The 19,400-nt window shown below is 47.1% G+C and overlaps 1 protein-coding gene across 1 annotated transcript; it reads right to left on the bottom strand.

The window, feature by feature from the left end:
• Positions 1–2,322: 2,322 nt before the first annotated feature.
• LOC119431785 (E3 ubiquitin-protein ligase RING2) lies at positions 2,323–2,787 on the bottom strand. The gene has a single exon (XM_037699253.1). It carries the CDS (start codon positions 2,785–2,787, stop codon positions 2,323–2,325), a length of 465 nt encoding a protein of 154 aa, XP_037555181.1.
• Between the last annotated feature and the right edge of the window lie 16,613 nt (positions 2,788–19,400).

Below are 19,400 nucleotides of genomic sequence, written 5' to 3'. Positions count from 1 at the left end.
CTGAAACATGTGCGATGTGGGCGTCAACCAAGTTTCAGTTAACATTATTACTGTAAACGGTACTCCGAAAGTGTCGATTAGTAAGGTCAAGTTGTCTATTCTAAGTAATCGAACAAGTCGTCGTCTAAGTGATCGAACTTTTTGATGAAAAAACGTCAATGCCGGCTTTTTAACTGACACTGATGGTTTTATTTCGGATGGAACATAGCCCATTATCAAGCCAAGTGAAACACGGTTAGACCCAATTAACAAATTTTAGACAGGTTCCTTGCGCTTCCAATGACAAAAACCCGGCTGACCTCCGTTTCTCTCGCCTTGATGCAACAACCATCGGTCCAAATAAATTTCCATTTTTTTCCTCTTCAGAGCCAATGCCTGGGGAAAGAGGCGCTTATTTTCGGCGGTCAAGTGTTCATTGATAAAAACTGGTGTAGCTGGGGTCTGTGAGATGTCAAGGTCTGCCGTAGTTAACCTAGACTTTCTAGGTTTGCTGATAAAATCAGCCTTCTTTGTTCTCAGCAAAATCGGGGTATTATGTTTTTGTATTTCTTGGTGGGTACACGGTGAATGACGTCAATATCTGCAGGGGTCAATGGAGACCCAACCTTGCCTCCGATTCTCTGCAAAATGGCATTGCAGTCCTCCCCTTGCGTGCACGGTATGCCTTTAATCTCGAGGTTATTGATTCGAGAGTACTGCTCCGAATCTGCGAGCCTTTTGGCTAAGTGCTCGTTTTTTGCATTAAACCTTTATTGTCAATGCTAGCGCTTCCTGACCTTATTTCATTTTTTCGTACAGGGAGATGAACATCTCTAGGCTTTTGCGAATTTAACCACTTCTTTTCGAAGTACATCAACCTCGCGCGACAATTCTGTATTCGTGACCATAGTTCACAATGATACACCAGGTTGGCAGCAGTAGGTGTGGCAAAAAATCACAGCATATCCACGGGGTGAATGATGATGAGTGGGCGAAGCTCCGGAGGGAATCATCGGATCTCCCGCTTAAGGGGACGCTAGCACAAACGCGTTAGAAACGTGCAGTACTCTCTAGTAAGGGGGAGCGGCCACAGTGTCTTACGCAGCCATTTACACATGCCGGAACGTGCACCGCGTTTGCCGACGCCATCACATGACTACTGAGAGAGTATACCCCCGTATTCATAAACACTCCTCGACTTGAACTTGACTTGCCACCGCCTTGGGCAGCGCGTTCGAAACGCGTTGAAGGTAAGGCGGAGAGGCCACAGCGTCTTACACCAGCTTCTTACACGGGCCGTAACGCGCTAGCACAAACGCGTTAGAAACGCGCTAGAAACGCGCTAGAAACGCGGCCTTTCGTTAATGTTGGGTATTTATTGCCATCGTGGTGCGTGTGTCTATGTGCGCTTCGTGGCGTAGTGGGCTAACGCCGCGCGCTCCGAAGCGAGGGGTCCCTGGTTCGATTCCGCGCTACGGACACAACTTCGGAATTTTTTTTCTCATTTTTCTCAGACTGGTTACACACTACTACTACTACGACGGGGACGGAACGGGTGCCGCTATAAGGAGCTTCGCTCCCAATATGAAGGGGGTGGAAAGATTCAATATAATGAAAACTAACCTGCTTAGTGAAATGCGTGGGTTTAGCAGCAGAAACTTGTTGGCACAGCCGCTGCTGCCAACCGAAGTGCAGAGCGATGAGCGCGGTCCGATTTAAGTAGCGTCGATGGCAGTGCCACGTCAGGGCTCACTTCCACACGTCACTGCGAGCTGCTGCACGTGTTGATCTGTCGTCCTCAAGGCTTGGAGTGGTGAGCGCTGAAAGCACTGCCCTGGCGCCTGCGTAGTGAAAAGCGTGGGTTTTGCAGCAGAAACTTGTTGCCTCAGCCGCTGCTACCAACCGAAATGGTTGCTGCAAGTGCGAGAAGCTCCCCTAGCGTCGACCGTTGGAAGCAGATCACTTTAGCCAGAGCCGTTGATGAGACAGTGGTCAAATCTAACGGCCACTGCAGGTTACTTTTGCGCATGCTCTGTAGCACGAGCTGCCATGTTGGCTGCCGACGCTAGCGCACTCCGTTTACTTTCTGGGGCACCTGTACGGTCTTGGCCAACAGCGTTGCTTCCAACTCGAACTTGTGTCAATTCTAGGGAATTCATCCCAGTCCTCTTTTTTCTGCGCAGTCGAATGTGGACACTAGTGGTGTTGTCGAGGGTGCTGCCTGTTGGACGTACGTGTATTCGGCCGCGCTTGTGGCAGTCGTCCACGCAGCCAAAACGTTGCCAGTCGCTGCCGCTATTAACTGGCACAATCAACCCCAGTTAAGCTTCCGTCTTGACGGCGCTAGCGATTTTCGTGCTGCACGTTCGGTAGCTCTTCGGCGCCCTGTTCTTCAGTTGCTTGAGCGAGATGACATTCTGTTGACTCAGCCGGATGACGCAGGTGGGCCGCACAGTACTCCTCTTGGTTACGGAAGAGCACAGCAATCATATTGTCCATGCAATGGTCACGTCGCAGAGATTGCTTCGACGTGATCTCGGTGTGACATACCGGGCACACCTTGTTGCACCTGCGGAGAACAGCAGCGATGCAATTTTCGCAGAAGCGGTGTCCGCACTCTGTAGTGGCGACAGTGTTCTGCAGCAAGCCTAGGCATATGGCGCACGTGAACTCATTACGAACGCTGTCGGCATGCACGGCTACTTCTTCCATGGCGTCTGTGATGACCTTTTGAGTTGTTCGCTGCTGCTCGTACGGGCTCAGTTGCGATTTGCTGCCGTTCAAGTTTGGTGCACCGGACGACGTCATCTTCGGTAAAAACCGACAAGTCGGTCTTAAACCTGGCAACTCTCGCCGTACCTATAGGAGACGATGAAAGGTGCGACACATACGTAGTACGCGCGGTATTATACAAACGGAAGAGAAGTCACGCGTCTTGTAGCGCAGTTCGGGAACGATCCTTGCGCCACCTGCCATATATACAGTGATATACTTAAGTAGTTCGTGACTGATCGTCAATGCAAACAACGTGATCATGTTGCCTTTATAGGGAAGGCAGTTATACCTACACTCAAGGCAGGTTCGCGCCGCGATCATCCTTTCGAGGTACCTACTGCGCATGCATGGCATAGGCGTCGGAGGTGTCAAGGGCCCCCAAAATAAAGATGCGCAGTGGCGTAACCAGGATTCTTTTTTTTTGCAGGGATGGGGAAGGCTGCAGGTGTTGTCGCACGTCGTTTTATGTCAGGTATCATGGTTCACAAAAATTTAGGCTGGGTGGGGGGCACGTTTCCAGTGTGCCTCCCACTCATCGTCGTCATCGTCCGATCGTCGTCATGCATTCGTCCTCACACTGATGTCTTAATGCCGTCATAGTTATTACATCGCCGTCGTTGTAATTTCGACATCCGACTCTTGTCTTACGCCGTTGTCGTGAGACATCTTCATCCCACAGTCATCGTCATACCGTTGTCGCTACGCCATTGTCTTCGCGCTGTCCTTTCACCATCATCATCACTTCAGTAAGGTTATCTCATTGTCGTCATCCCGGCATCGTCACACCCCCATCGTCGCTTCATCGTATTCATTCCTTGTTCGTAATTATATCGTATAAGCATACTGGCGTCATTCACTCGTGATTATTCCACATGTTGTCATGCCATTCTTATAATTCTGTCGTCGTCAGACGTACGATATCATGCATCCGTCGTCGTCAAGACGCCGTGGTTGTGTCATCATCGTCATTCAAGCTTCTTCGTCTGGTGGTTGCCATACCCATGTCGTCTGCCATTGTACTCGTACAGTCGTCGTCATCTCATTGTGCTAATGTCGTCGCCCTCACGCTGTTGTCATTCACACCATCGTCATAGCTTAAAGATCGACATCTTATTTTCTACAAGCTGCTGTTGTGCAGCCTTTGTCGTGCCATTTATATAATTGCGTCTTCGTCATTTCATAATCACTACGTTGTCGTTATACAGTCACCGTACTGCCGTCATGCTCATGGGTAACCTGGGCAAGTGAATGACAAAGCAAAGTGCGACGATACTGGAGTATGTGGCACATATAAGCCGGAATAGGCCAAAGTCTCCGAATTACCATTACCCAGGTTAAATAAATGTAATTTCAGGAATACGGTTTGTCGCTACATTGCTCGAATGCTATTCGCATTATCGTTGGCAGTCATCGTGAGATGAGGTCTGCCGTAATTATTTAAGTGACACTTTTGCTCTGATTATAACATTTCAGCAGTTTATTAAGCATTAACATGTAATCATGCAATTAGGCGAAATACAAGAAACACTCTGACTTGCTCGAAGCGACGCCGAACAACATTAGCTCGGTTCTGTCTAGCTACATGGCACTTGCATAGGTTTAACTCTCAGCACAAGCCACGTGGGACAACTTTTGGTGGCATTGAAGGAAAAGCAACGGAGGCAAAGGACACGCGCAAGTGACAGTGCTCCTTAATATAGTTCCAAAGTGTAATTCGCGTTAAAGCCGGGTAACAGCAAGAACAAACATCCGATATAATACACCGTGTATAATAGAATAATACCTAAAATAGACGACATGGTATCACATCTGGCGTATACGCTCGCTTCCCTTTCTTTTTGTTCGCTTTTTGGCAAAATGCGAAATCGTCGCACGCGGAAGCTGACACAGCGTCTGCTTCAAGAAACACAAAACCGAAAGCGTTGTCGAACCTTGCCGGATTACTTGGCGCAGTAACACATTAACACAAGTGCAAAAGCCATTACTCACAGAAGATCGCTCACGTGCACCGCCGTTTGCCGGGCTCGTTCTCCAGCGCGCGCCTCGCCTGCGCAATTACAGTGATAGTATGATCTAGGCACTGTAGCGCACGTGTACTTCAGCGCGTGCCTCGCACGCTCAAGTGCCCGTTGCAAGGCAAACGCAACCGCCGAGTCGAGGAAAGAAGACGCGTTGGCCTGGTCGGGTCTGTTGTGCTCCGAGAAGGCCTGTGCTTTCCAGCGTGTAGCCCAGCGAGAGTAGACGCATGGGAGAAACTTCGCAGCGTCAACCTTGTGGCCCAACACAGACGCAAGACCGTGCGAGAGCTTTGCCTCCGAGAGACTCTTCAAGCGTCGCAGCCAGGGCATATCACCGGAACGCCGTAAAGCCGTGAGCGCGCTGCGCTTTGAGCGAATGTTTTAAGAGACGCTAAGCTTGCAACTTGTCTTTGCTTTATGTGAAATAATAGCTGTATTTGCCTTTTTGTACAGTAATCGACTCACTTGTCTAGAGGGCTAAAGTAAGGCTGCTGTGGCCGATAACGCTTGCTTCGACATAGTTTGCACATGAACACGTGCAGTCGCGCTGCATTAACATTTTTCGCCTTGCCGGTTACCTAGGCTTCAACAGCTGCAATCACTTGCGACCGCCGAAGAAGTTGTGATAGGATATGTGAGCAAAAGCGAAGCTAACAAACAGCGCAATTTACAGGAGAGCAGAGTGCCCCTGTGGCACCCTAGCTGGCGATCGCAGCTGTTGACCACTTGGTAACCGACAAGACGAAAATGATTAGACGAGTACCAGTAGCGTGAAGGTGCATGCTAAAATACACGCAATCTTGAACCAAGCGTTATGGCTGGCAGGCGTCAGTGCAGCTGAAAGTACGGCATCGAACGCTGTAGACTTGTGTGCGGATAACGGTATAATTTTACTTCCAAAGGCATCCCCTTACTGCTGTAACTGAAGAAACATAGTTCGCGGTAGTTCAAGCTTATGAATTGTGTTATGAGCTGTGTTGGGTGATACTGCGTTAGCGATGCCAAGCTGTGGTCGAGGACAACCGGTTATCGTTCGAATAGTTTCAAGTGTTCCAGAAACCGGACTGCGTGGCGGTAAAACGTGGCTTCGAATTATTTTACAACGAAGTTGTTACAGGAGGTCAGCAACGGTTTTCGTGCAGCAGCGTCAGTGGCATCACGTGTCGGTGTGATTGGTAACGGATGTCGTATAGGGGACAGCCAAAAGGCATGACGTGGTGAAGCGACATAACCACAGAGATAAAGACGTGTAGACACGCGACAGTAGAACCAGTGACATGTGCCCATATTTACTTATTTCTTATTGTGTCGTTGTGCAGGATTGTGTCCTCAAAGTAGCAACTAGCTTAAGAACATGTTCTCCTGCAAAAGATATCCAGAAACGGCGCTTGCGTTTGAGGCTCGAAGTGACTGTCTGACCAGGGCGTCTGCGACAAAACGCAGCTGGACGTCGGCATCGGTTGCTCCGTCGTTGCATATTGGAACATGCGTCGGTCATATAAAGTGCAGAGAATAGAAGTACTAGGCTAGGGATACTGACACACGTAGTATCGCTATTTCTCCGATGAGCAGCTGTTTACTGTGTAATCACTGCCACAAAGTTATTACTGGGCCCCAAACGCGCCTACAAGCGCACAGAATTGCCCTCCTTGGTCGGGATGCGCACGTAACGTGAAGTGGACGTGGTGCATTGTCAAGCGTACGGGAGCACCAGACATTACGCTTGAATGTACGTTGAGTCATGCATGAAATGACCGCTCTCGGCCTACGTCACACGAAGTCCCTCACGGTGTCTTCCAGTACACGTGGGAGTGTTTGGTGGGGAAGAAGACCCGCCGTGGTTGCTCAGTGGGTATGGTGTTGGGCTGCTGAGCACGAGGTCGCGGGATCGAATCCCGGCCACGGCGGCCGCATTTCGATAGGGGCGAAATGCACAAACACCCTTGTACTTAGATTTAGGTGCACGTTAAAGAACCTCAGGTGGTGCAAATTTCTGGAGTCCCCCACTATGGCGTGCTTCATAATCAGATTGTGGTTTTGGCACGTAAAACCTCATAATTTGATTAATTAATTTGGTGGGCAAAACGCACGCACGCGCTTACAGCTTCGTGCACGGCTGATCTTTCTTTTAACGCCTGTGTCCGTCTTCCTCTCTGTTGTGCCGTCCAGTTGCGCGCCATTTCAAGATTGTTCTTATTTCTTTTAACAGCGGAGCTGTATAAGGTGGAGGTTGATCCCTACGGTAGCGATGGTGTTCGCAGTTTCGAGCGAAATGAAGAGACGAGATAAATAAAACAATACTTTCTTGGCGAGATAATTTTCGAACCTGGGTACCCATGGTCCGAAGGCGAGCGTCATATCCCCTACGCTATACACCCCTCCCCTTTTTTTTCCTAGACAAACGAGACATATTTTATTCACTTCTACAGAGTACAGAGAAAACCTCCATATGAAGGTATACAATCTTTAAACAGTAAAGTAGTCGCTTAGAAGAAAGAACGTGCATTATTCTGCCGTGTAGCGTAACATGGCGCCGTCTGTAAACTAGTAATCGCCTTCGCCATCTGGGCACAAATCCCTGCTGTGAGCAGGAACTTCGACGCCCCATGTTTCCACGTAATGGTCTATGCAGTTCTGCGGCACTGCGTCCTTCACTTCTTTCCGGGTCCACAAGGAGCATAATTTGAGGCATGATATTCGCAGGTCACAAGGAATACTTGTGACGTTTCTCCACGGATGGTTTCCGAGGAACCGTGTTAACACAGTTCCTCTTCATGGCAGCGTTCGATTTTGCTTTTGGAACTGAACCGCTCACTTCTGCGGTCCTTCCTGACGTGCCTTGATCCTCGTGCGAACAAAGCACAGGCATTTTCTCAGCCACAGTGCTTGCGTCCTCTGGCTGTGACTCCAAGGATAAGTACGCCTCCGGCGTCCCCGCGACTATCGGAAGGTCCGTGGCTTCAGACGCTGCTGGCGTTTTGGGGCGGTCTGCTCTCAGGTCCACATAGTCTGTTTCCATCGCAGGGACCGCGTCTTCAGACGCCACTGGCGTCTCCGGGCGTTCTGGTTCTGCTTCTGGGTGGATCACTTCAGCCTAAAGCCCCTATATAGGGGCTTTACTTCAGCCGCCTTGGCCGAAACCACTGGCACTCAAGGGCACGGAGCTTCAAGCACTCCGCTGCAGTCTGGTTCCGGCTCCCCGAAAGTTTTATCTGTTATTAGAGACTCAGCAGGCGGAACTACTGCCACATTTTTCACAAGAGAATCCACGTTCTCAGTTCCGTTTAGTATGGCTGGTGTTTCAGGTCCAGGCACCCATGAGGAAAGGTTAATGTTACGAGGCTGCAATGTTTATACAGCTTCCTCTTCGTCCATGAGCAACTCTGTATCGTCGTTATCGCCATCTTCTCGTGTCATAGTAGCGTATGTTTTCCTGCAGTCATCGGCTTCATTGCCAAACTTGCGGCATTCAGAACACCGCGGAATAAGACAATCCTTTCTTATATGGCCCGATCTCTTGCATCTTAGACAAAGCGGTGGTCTTCCAGGCACAATTACAAGAGTATTGCTGCCCTGTATACGAATTTGATGTGGGAGCATTTCGACAGTAAACCTGTGTTTCAATTTCAAAATCACTGACCTTGATGAGGTTTGGGCTTCCTTGAATTTCCCGGTCAGCCACGTCTCCCTGCTTAGTTCCTCAACTTTTCCAAACGGTTCCAGTGCTTTTCGTATGGTATCATCGCTGATATGGTAAGGAAGCCAATGAAGCTTGACTCTCACCTGACTGTCGTAGGGATCGATGACAAGGCATCTTTTACCTTGGATGCGCAGTTCCTTTGCTTCTACGAGCACTTGCTTCGCGGCCATTGAATGTGTCGTCAATGCCCAGACATGATTCATCTGGTAGGCACCTATCCACGCCACATCTTTGACTACTTGTAGTCGCTCACATTCTTCCTCGGAGTCGTTGATTCGATATGGCCTGGCAGACACATCACAATTCAGAAAAACAGTGTTCAATGACATATTTCCAGTTGGCAGTTGGGGCAGAATAACCTTGTATTCTTCAGCAGAAACAGTAGAACCGCGGCCTGTGGCCGCTGACACCACTCGGAGAGAGCACATGATCCCAGCGTCCGACGCGCGTGAGAGCCGACGAAGGAATGACACTACGCTATACACCCACGCTTGCAGAGTTCCGCTGTTTGATCAGATTTCACGCGCGTGGAACTGGTTTAAATTGTTTTTGGTGCGTTTTGTACGCGTCCGCCGAGCCGGTTCGTCAAGCCGGCGCGCTGTTGCACAGTTGGATGCGTAAAATACGCGAAGAAAGGCAGTGAGATTGGCTTTCTCTGTTTGCCAAGAGACGAGAAGCGGCGACAAATGGGGCGCATGCGGGCGAAGTGTCGCGTCAAGTGGCAGCCGTGAGACACCGACTCAAATCAGCGAATTTCACTCGCATTTTTCAAAAAAAGAAAACAATCGGACTAAGCGGCTGTTAAATTAGCAGTGTCCTGCTGATTTCATGCTCGATGTAAATTTATAGTGCGAAGGCAGCAGGTAACCGCCGGAACATATGCGGTCACGTTGGCGTTTTTTTATGAAAACAGCCATTGATAGTTAGCCTGTTCTCTTTTTGACATACTGGATTCGTGTGAACTACCTCAACAGCGGCTCGCTGCTGCAGTGAACAAGCATTTGAACCTCCTGCTGCATCGATTGATGCCGCTGATACACGGGCACTTTCGATCACGGATGAGCCAGATCCAGATAGAGTGCTTCAACACGGGCATTTATAATAGCGAAATTGCTTGATGCGGTACAATTCAGTAGTGACTGAGCGTGTTTATCACGATCGTAGATGTCGAACACTTGCACCCTCAATACTCGGTGAGCACCCGCCGTGGTGATGTAGTGGTTTTGGCGTTCACTGCTAAACCCGTGGGCGCGGGATGAAAACCCAGTCTCCGAGTCCGTATTTCGATAGGGGCGAAATGCAAGAACGCCTGTGTACCGTGCATGTTAAAGAACCGCATGTGGTCAAAATTAACCGGGAGTCCCTCACTACGGCGTGCCTCATAATTATAGCGTGACTTAGTACGTAAAAGGCCACCATTTTTAGTGTTCATTGAGCTCAACCCACTGCCCGCACATATCCCTCATTGGCAATGCCACACGCCTAAAGCGAGAGGCACGATTTAATTATATATTGCCGGATCGCACGTTTTGCCAAAACTTTGGATTGCTGCTCCATCTATCAATGAGTAAAGGATTAGGGTACTATTCGTCGCAGGCGAAGAGCTTCTGGCAGGAAACGCACGTACTTGGACAGATCCATCGCAGCAGATGCCATGGCAGACATGGCGCGAGGGAAATGTTTTGCTCACCAGCTCTTCGCACACGTCTCTCACTTCGCTTTGCGCGCTGCCCATGACGTTACTCTGTTTACGAAAGTTTACTTGACCCGTACATCAAATTTCGACGACCGGCCACTCTGGTGTCGTCAGATGCGCCGTGACGTTTGAATGACAGGACGTTTGCAATGTCTTGGGTAGATTTTTGGCTCCGGAAAACCACACTTTCGAAGCATGTGAGAACTTCCTGATACAGCCTCGCTTGCATTTAGTTACTCGCAATCGTATTTTTTTATTGATATGATATAAGGTGATGTTGACGCACAAATAAGGTTCTAACAGCGATGCTGTTAAAAGGAGTTGCACAAATGTTCTCCTGCGGCGTCGCGTGGTCGGCATTGAATGCTTGTCAGACAAACCTATAAAGACAAACCTGCCAGCCTGTAACGCCGCGGACGTCGGTGATGTGCCGTCAGTAATAAAAGCCAGCGGCCCAGCCCTACCAGGCCCCGGAACGCCCAGCCTACACTCTACGGTTGTCGAGCCAGGAGGTGTTGGGCGAACCGAACGCCGTCGGATGTAACGGAGAGAATAGACTAATGCACTAAGCTCGGGTATAGCGAACTGCTAGAAAAGGCTAGTATAGCGACTACCAGAAGACTTGAGAACTTCCAGAAGGTTTGAGAACTCCCTTATTTTTGCTGCCTGATGTAATAGTTGCTCGGATTGCATAGACCTGCAAAGACTCTTTCTAGAATACCAACTGAAGAAGAGTTGAAGTGCTCTGGAGCGAACGAAAACGCAAGTCATAAATAATAGGGCCCGCCTATAACAACATAAGAGCGCTTATCCCGGTTGAGGCCTTTGGTCAGGGTTCTGCAGCCTATTGCAATAAAGAAAAGGCCAGTCGACATGAGAAGGTGGTCTTCATTTTTTTTGCGGTCGGGGGCCCTTTCTGTTTATTTATTTGTGCGTGTAGTGCTACAATATTGTGACTTGACCAAGGATCAAAATAGGCGGAAACACCCGCAGCCTGAAGCTATTGGCCTGCCCACCCGTCATAAATACGGGCACCAAAAAGTCTTTAATTTCAGCAAGAAAATGCACCGCTTTCAAAGAACACTGAAAAAGTCGAGTGACATCAATCTTCACGCAGCTCAAGAATTATTGAAAGTATGATCGTAGACCGGGCTACTTAGAAATCCTGTATGCACAGATGATAAAATTAGTTCGGGAATACAGTTTTCTTCTGTAACATGTAGAATACCCTGGAAATAGTCTTTTATCACGTGTACAGCGGCAGCGGAAAAATATTGGTAGTAGTGACCGATGACCCGACCACATAAATTGCAGCACGCGACGCTGTTGTTCCCTAGCACGCCTTAAGCGAGAGTGTCGGTCACCCCCTCTTTGCAACATGGATCATCTGGCACTTTTGATACCAGTGTGCACGGGAACAAGAGCGCCGCGTACCGCAATTTACCCGGCTCCGGTCATCGGTCACTAAAGGTTAATTGAAGCTAAAATGATCTATCGCTTTGAACTTATACGATTGCACAACATTGCCAGTGAAGCGTGAAGTGCCTCCTTGATGAAGTGAAAGTGCGATGTAAGAGCAAGCAGCGAAATAATGAAGCTAAATGAGCTTGAAGAAGTAATTATGACTACTACTGAATAGGCGAAAATGCATTTGTAGTCTAGTAGTGGCTTAACAGGCAAATTGATCGCGATGTCCGAAATTCCTCGATAGGTATGTCGAATCATGCAAAGCATTAGGAACTATACGAAACTATGTTTTTGAATGAGCTCTTCTTGGCGACGTTTCGATCGAGATTTTATTTGAGCGAGTCGCAATCAACATAACAAGTTTGCAGTATACATGCTTGCCAGTAGCATTAACGGTCACAGTATAGTGGGCTTTGCGAAGACTTATTTGCGTGCCCCTTCCGAACGAGAAAAACAATATAAAAGCCCCGCTGCGAATGCTCTTGTGGATTGGTTTACGTTTGTAAATTACAACCTGTGATGGAACAAAATATGTCAGATGTTGGTCGTGACGCAGATTTATTGCCGGATTTCCATCGGTCTCCTATGGTCTAATATTCAATAGCCTTGCCAAATTTTGTTATGGGACACCCAACTGAATGCTGCATGCCTTAGCGGAGCCGGAACTGCGCGCCCAGGTAATCTTGTCAATTTGCATATTATCTCTTGACATTATGCCATAGGTGCGTTAGGTTAAACAGTCTCTTCATTTTCTTGATGGTTTTAGGCTCCTTTCATTTAATAAGTTGATGTAGCTAAAGGCAGCCGGTTCTCCCAATGGGCTCATCGCCTTACGATAGTGATAGAGATGGACAATGGGTGGGGAAAAAGACCCCTAATGCAAGTTGTACGGAGTTGTGAACGTCTCCACCCCTTGGAAGGAACGCCGTTTTGTTGACGGTAAAAACGACAGATGAGGCGGATTTCTCTGAGAGGTGTGCGTGCCCTCCCAGTAGATTTGATCGCCTAGAGCATGAAAGCGAGAAGTATGATGAAATTCTCGTGAACTGTCGACAAATGCTTCCGAAACAAAAAGAAAAGAAGAAAGAAAATTACGTATAATGTCCTCAGGGGATTATCTGAATGATGCGTAAGCATTTCGTAGTAACGACGTGGTGTTGAGTGCTCACACTCAACACTGCTTGTAATCCTAGCACTGCTCAGCGGCTGCGGTCGTCTTATCGCCAGTACTGTAATTGCGAGAGCGCTGGGGCGACACGAACTGCTGCGGAAGGCGGCGCAACGTGAACTGATGAGCCAAGCGTACTACTGCAGGTGGCGGCGCCAGTTGCGCGGATGATTTTCCGATCTGAAGCCACCGCTGCTCCACAGTTCTGGCATACTAAAGGTGTGCCTAGTGCGTGCCTGATTGCACACGTCACGTGGTCACAGAGACGCGCTCGTGCCACTGCTCGCACATTTGTCGTTGTCGTCTTCCACAGCTGGCTCCGATGCCGCTGATCCTACCAGCGTTCCCATACTGCCCCTCGCCCTCGTGCCATGGCTCGCACTTTCGTCGTCGTCTACTTCCACAGGTGGCGAAAAGAGTGGAACGCGACAGCATTCAAATATCCTTGACTGCTTCTCACGCGTACCTGCAACTGCAGCTTATGTAACCGTAATGTTTACCTGGAAACGCTGACGGTGAATTTCTATGCACGAAGGGGCGCTTTCTTGTAGAAACGCGGCCTGTTGCATGGGCCGATCGTCTGTTATTAAGGCGAAAGCGTTATATGTCTGATCGTTCAGTCGACCTTCAACGTCCTTTAGCGAAAACCGTATCATCGAAGCAAAGTCGCACACGATGACGACTCGGTATAGTAATTTACTTATTATACCGAAGCGGCATCGTGATTTACCTATATGAAAACGCTCACGCAACAATTGTGATGGTGTGCGGGTAACCGTAGTCACCCTCTTTTGTGAGTAAGCAAGCAACGGTCGCGCAACAATCCTGATGGTGGGCGGGTCAAGCAAGCAACGCTGACGCAACATTATTGATGTTGCGCAGGTCACCGTCGTCAACATAATAATTAGGTGAGGTAATTATTCCACTCGAACCAACAACCTTCGGTGGAAGTCGAACCCACGACCTATGGTGATAATTATTGTGCGATAAATTAAGGTACAGGTAATTAAGGGAGCGTCAATTTAGGTACGTGAACTCGCGAACTTAGGTCGGAAAAAAACAAGTAACAATGCATTCGAATTTGAATGTCAAGAATTTAATGAACGTCTCTTGAGCGCGCATGTTTTCGCCTTCAACCTGTTTGGCGTATGCTAAAGTGACTGTCAATTTCTTGTTTCGCAGTTTTATATTTATTATGAGAAGATTTGACATAAAAGGCACGCGCCCCGGGTGTTTTGTTTCATGACATTTGTATGTGGGCTATCATTCGCAAAATTCAGAGGAATGCCTTAGTAAATAATTTAAGATAATGTGTGAGCAACTGTAGTGGTAGAACATTACTGCTGGCTCTATCTTGAAAGCGATCGTCTAACGCGAAGGACTGACGGACTGATTCTCGGACCGTTTTCTCCTTGAGTAACCATAGAAATGCTTACGCATTTAAAAGAACGTGCAGCGTCGCTCGAGATGTGATAGCGCGACAGAGACGACCTCTATGACTTCGCAGTGCTATCATTTGATAAGCAGTGTTGGTAATGCATTTACAGTATTACCTGCTGAGTTTTATTTACGACCTTATAGGTGCATTCTAATTTGGAATCATTTCAAAGGGAAATATTGCTTTCCGTATTTTACGCAGGTCTACAAACACAGCTGCATTATCTAAGAAATTCGCGTGATAAGCATTCTAATGGAAAGACGCGAGAAAATAATTCAACTACCTTCCATAACTGATATTTTTCGCTTTTGTAATGCATAAGATTTCATTCCATGGTCAGGAGCGGATACAGGCGAAAAATAAGCAGGATGCCAAGGAAGAGAAGACAAAGACAGAATAGAGAGGTCAAATGTGGTGACTCGGTGATCGTAATAAATACTCGAAGGCTCCCTGCTTTCGGGGACTTCTACGCAACATACTGTGATTTATGATCTATCTAAATTAGGCAGATTAAGAACGTGGTTACTTGGGTGAATAAACTAATTATTTGGGGCCTATTAGCACGTGCTCGGGGTACACGTGGCAGTGGGCACATGATTACGGGCAGCGCAAAACCTGAATGACCGAGAGAAAGCATTCGAGCCGGGCGATCGGTGAGCCTCATTAAATTTATTGACGGAAAACGTTTGAATAAGGTTAAACCAAACACGAGATAACTCTACTGCTACACGACACAATGGTGACGTCACTCGCTCCGTCACTCGCTCTCTTAAAATGGATACATAGCACGCATTTTTTGTCAATACAATTTGGCTGCAGTTCAGCACTTGCTTCTGCGCGCATAAACTAAACGTTCCTTCCGTTCTGTCCTTGCTGTCCTTGTGCCGAATTCACGAAGCTTTAAGAGCTGCTGGGCATAGGCGGGACGGGACGCCTTCGGTAATCATATGTCCGACATTACGATTTGCGCAAACCTCTCATAGGCATTCCTCGCGTAAGAAATGTTTTATAAATGCGGATACTGTTCATCCCGCAGTCTGTTCACCGACAGCATGCGGCGAGTGCGTCCAACGATAACATATTTGGAAACAAAGCGCTGCATGTGTGGAGGTCTGTCTGCGGCGACTGCTGTGAATCGCGCCCATCCACGTCCTCCATGCGCTGCCTCTCGTGATCTCCCGATTAGCGAGGCAGTCTCGCCACACTTCGCTCCGTTTGCAAAGTCCTGCACGAGACAGATTGTCCGCGCCAGCCAATATATAGCGAAATGAAAACACGTATGCAGCGGCGATATAATTTCGCATTAGGGAGTATCGTAATCACCGGTGAATTTTTGCATCAACTTTCATTTCCAGTTATTATTCATTTATTTCTTTGAATTAAGAACTACAAGTAATTTCGCAGTTGCCCTTGGTGTCATTGTTTGTTGGCTCCTTGTGATCTGACTATGTATATTAGTTACCATAATGCATAGTTTCCTGTTTTTTCTGACCTGTTATGCTTTACTGAAAGCTTTCTGCGCTCAGTAAAGTCTACTTCTCCTCGACAAATACTTACTTGAACGCAAACGGAGCGTGACAGTTTATTGCGAGTTGCAGAGTTCTTTCTTTGCAGGGTTCAAGCAACAGAGGGAAGCCCTGCTTGAGACTGGCGACCTGTTTCGACGCTTCGTTCGGGCCACTCTGATTGTGGCATCTTTCTTCAGTTTTTTTATCCTTGCATGTTTGGCTTCCAGGGCGAGAAGGCTTAAGAGTTTGGTGACTGCGATAGCAGAGGAGACGTGTTTGCAAGCATGTCAGGGGCACGTTTACAAATATTTGTTTTTCTAAATGTGTACTTTCCTGATTACTTAGCCGACTGTATATTTATATCTACTATGTTTTTGCTCTATGTACTATATATTATTTATTTAAACGTATTTTACAGGAGTCCTGCTTATGTTTTATGCCATATGTCTGGTTTGTGGTGCATCTGTACTGCTATTATTCATTAGAATACATAGATTTGCTGTTTAATTGTAATGGCATCCCTGCTATAAACATGTTGATCACTTCCAGCATGGAGGTATTTCAAACAATGGTAATTAGTACGCTCCTTTAAACTGATAACGATAAGAGCTAGCTAGCTGGCATTTGAGTGATGTAATTTTACATTACAGGAGAAGTAAGAGGCCAGCGAAGTCATAAACGATATTGTTCTGTTAAGAGGAGGCATATCTCTGTCAGCCTTAAAGAATACAGAAGCTGGCAGAAGAAGAAATGTAAGGATTGAAAGCCTTAGGCACTGCGCATAGTGCAATTGATGTACAGATCGTCATCACACGAGAACGCGGGTGTGTTTCCCATTTTATGACGGGATCAGAAGCAGCATTGTCGCAACGTTTGTTCGGTATGGTCGAATTACAAAGTTTTGGTGTGGTAGATGGAGCTCGCAGTGTTCACTCAGGCTAATTGCCCGCCACCGGGAACCCTAATATCACGATTGTGTTGGTAACATGCTTTCTGCTCATGCTCATCGGCTCGGCATCTATCTGCGCAGTACGATGTATTGAAAACAAGTTAGAACTAATGCATGGCACTTGATACCAGGCGATACTTAAGATCACTTCAATAAACGCTTACTTTGAAGAACTGCAGTTAAGAAGAGGCCATGCTTCAGTTCGTCAATGCGAGTTCTCGGATAGCACAAAACACATTCAGATGCTAAACAGCAGAATCAAAGCGAGACGCTTGCTAACAATACATAGTTAATTAAACAGTGTACATTTTCCGCGTCGATGCCAACATCTATGCCTAGAAGCAGTCGCTACATGTTGCTAACGGAAAGTGTTTATAAACAGTCCAACCCCTGGTTATGATACTTGCATTACATAACGACGTGTGTACGCTGAGCACCAAGTGTGAACGTCCAGGGTAAATTACTGAAACACAGTAGAAAACTGAAAACCATCGTGCACACGTGATTAAGTTTCTTTTCCCGTCTGCGGTCACAACTATAAGCGCTGTGGCAAATTTATTGTCTTTTTTTCTTTCGTTCCAGGATCTTTATAAGAAGAACGTCCGAATTTGACGCAGTCACAACACTCGACAAGATATTTTCGAAGCCTGAGAAATACTTCCGTGAAGACGAACGTTTCTGTGCTGAAGTAGAAGATTGAAGTGCCCCTAGCATCACGCGAACGAAATTAATAGTGCACTTAAGGCGGACTTCGCTTAGCAACAAATCTGCTTGAGGCAGCATTTGTTGTTCTTTCCTTTGTGTGTTTTCTGTACTGTTTGACTCATTTAAAACGAGATATTTATGGTGTTGGCTCTTTAGGCTTAAAGCGCACGTACTCAGTTTGAAATTGATGGCATATTTAGCGCTAAACGGTTAGACGAAACTACATCCAATTGTAAATTGCTTTGTTGTTGTTTATTGAAGTTATTATGCATTTTACATTTTTAGTTTTAGTTCGTGGATACAGTGTATTTGTTTGCAGATTGTAATTACGAATGTGTACCTATACTTGTCGATAAGAACTGCTTTTTCGTTTAGTTCACATTTGCTGAAGACATAATTGCCGCCCGTGCGGTCTGCAACCTGTCTTGCATTTTGTCTTTCCTATATCTTTGTGCTGTACCATTTACTGTTGATTCCGCTTTAAGTTCGACTCCCTAACGATTTACCATCATCATCATCATTATCACAATTTGTTATCCAACGACAGGCGGATTCACACCAGTGGTTGTTTGAGGTGTTGGCGACTGGCGGTCATTACGGACTCGCAGTGACCGGTGTTCGCACCGACAAGCGCTACCTGCGAGTTGACACCCTTAAACTTGTCGACATCGGCCGCGTTTACATGAATGCAACAGAGGCGTATCGCATTTCCTAGCGTATCACGTTAAGAAAGTGTGACAGCGTTTTCATGTCGCACATTCTTCCTCTTCCGAAACAAACTGGTACCAGTTTCTGGCGAGTGCGTTTAACCGGTGAGTGGAGGAGAGCACAAGGCGGCGGCCGTGTCTCTAACTCAATGCGATACGACAGCTTTTACACGCACTGCGCAGTCTACTCACCTGTCGCATTACAGCTAATCTCTTTTTAGCGCATTACCGCCGTGTAATTGGATTCGATGCACTTGAAATTGCGATGCGCGACTTATCACATTATCTTGCTATAGCCTTCGTAAGTGCTTTCGCACTGAACGAATCAAGAACTGGTAAGTAGGCAGCATGAAAGACTGGAAAATAAGATACTCCTCCTCTTTTCACACGATAGGCGAAAAATTCAACCACGCAAATTGATGGGCGCACGCATACTTTCTTCGCGCCAGTCTTCAGCTGTGCTGTTCTTAGAGTCTCCTGAATAAATAGGTGGCCTCGAAATCCCCGCGCCAGCAACAGTTTTGTCTGGATGACAGAAACCGATCTCGAAGGCCCTGCTTTTGCTGACTGCATGCGCCAGAAGCAATTGTAGAGCAATACGCATGTTATGCTGGCCATCTTTTGGACGCCACCTATTGAAACGAGCTTCGCAAAAGGGCATTGACGATAGAACCACGGCGTAAATTGCCGCAGCGCTCATAGCTGAAAAAAAGAAAGAGAAAGCGATAGTGCCATATCACACAGCCATTACCACGTAAAATAACCGCTAGTGTATTCCGTTGTCCTGTTCTTGAACAGCAATAATTGAAAAATGTTGCGAGCGACCTGGGGTGCCACAGGTGCTTTTTACCGCATCATCGATTTGTGATGGTCGCTTTACTACCATATTTATAGCACGATCTTTACGATTCCTCGGTGTGAATGCGCCTTAAATGAACTCTCAAGGGGAAAAGTAATTTCACTTGTATTAGTAAATCGACATTCTACAGCGTCAAAATAACCACTCTTGCCAGCCGAAGATGCTTAGTAAACCAGAAAAGTCAGAAACACGTAAGACTGATGGTGACATCATAGATATTGACTGCTTGTTCTAGGGTCCACTTAATTGTATTTTTCGGCAGCAAACGGACTATACATTGTATTCTAAAGGAGGTAAAGATTGAACTTGGCATGCTTAGCGAACTTTTACTACGAAATCTTATTTTACTACATACATTTTACTACATACTACATACTACTACATACTACTAGATACATTTTACTACATACGCGAAATCACATTGAAGTACG

Source organism: Dermacentor silvarum, chromosome 10, assembly GCF_013339745.2.
Source record: "Dermacentor silvarum isolate Dsil-2018 chromosome 10, BIME_Dsil_1.4, whole genome shotgun sequence".
Classification (NCBI taxonomy): domain Eukaryota; kingdom Metazoa; phylum Arthropoda; class Arachnida; order Ixodida; family Ixodidae; genus Dermacentor; species Dermacentor silvarum.
This window is presented reverse-complemented; position numbering and strand designations above follow the sequence as displayed.

Coding starts and splice junctions, on each gene's coding strand:
- LOC119431785 (XM_037699253.1), bottom strand. CDS start 2,787: ATGACGTCGTCCGGTGCACCAAACTTGAACGGCAGCAAATCGCAACTG.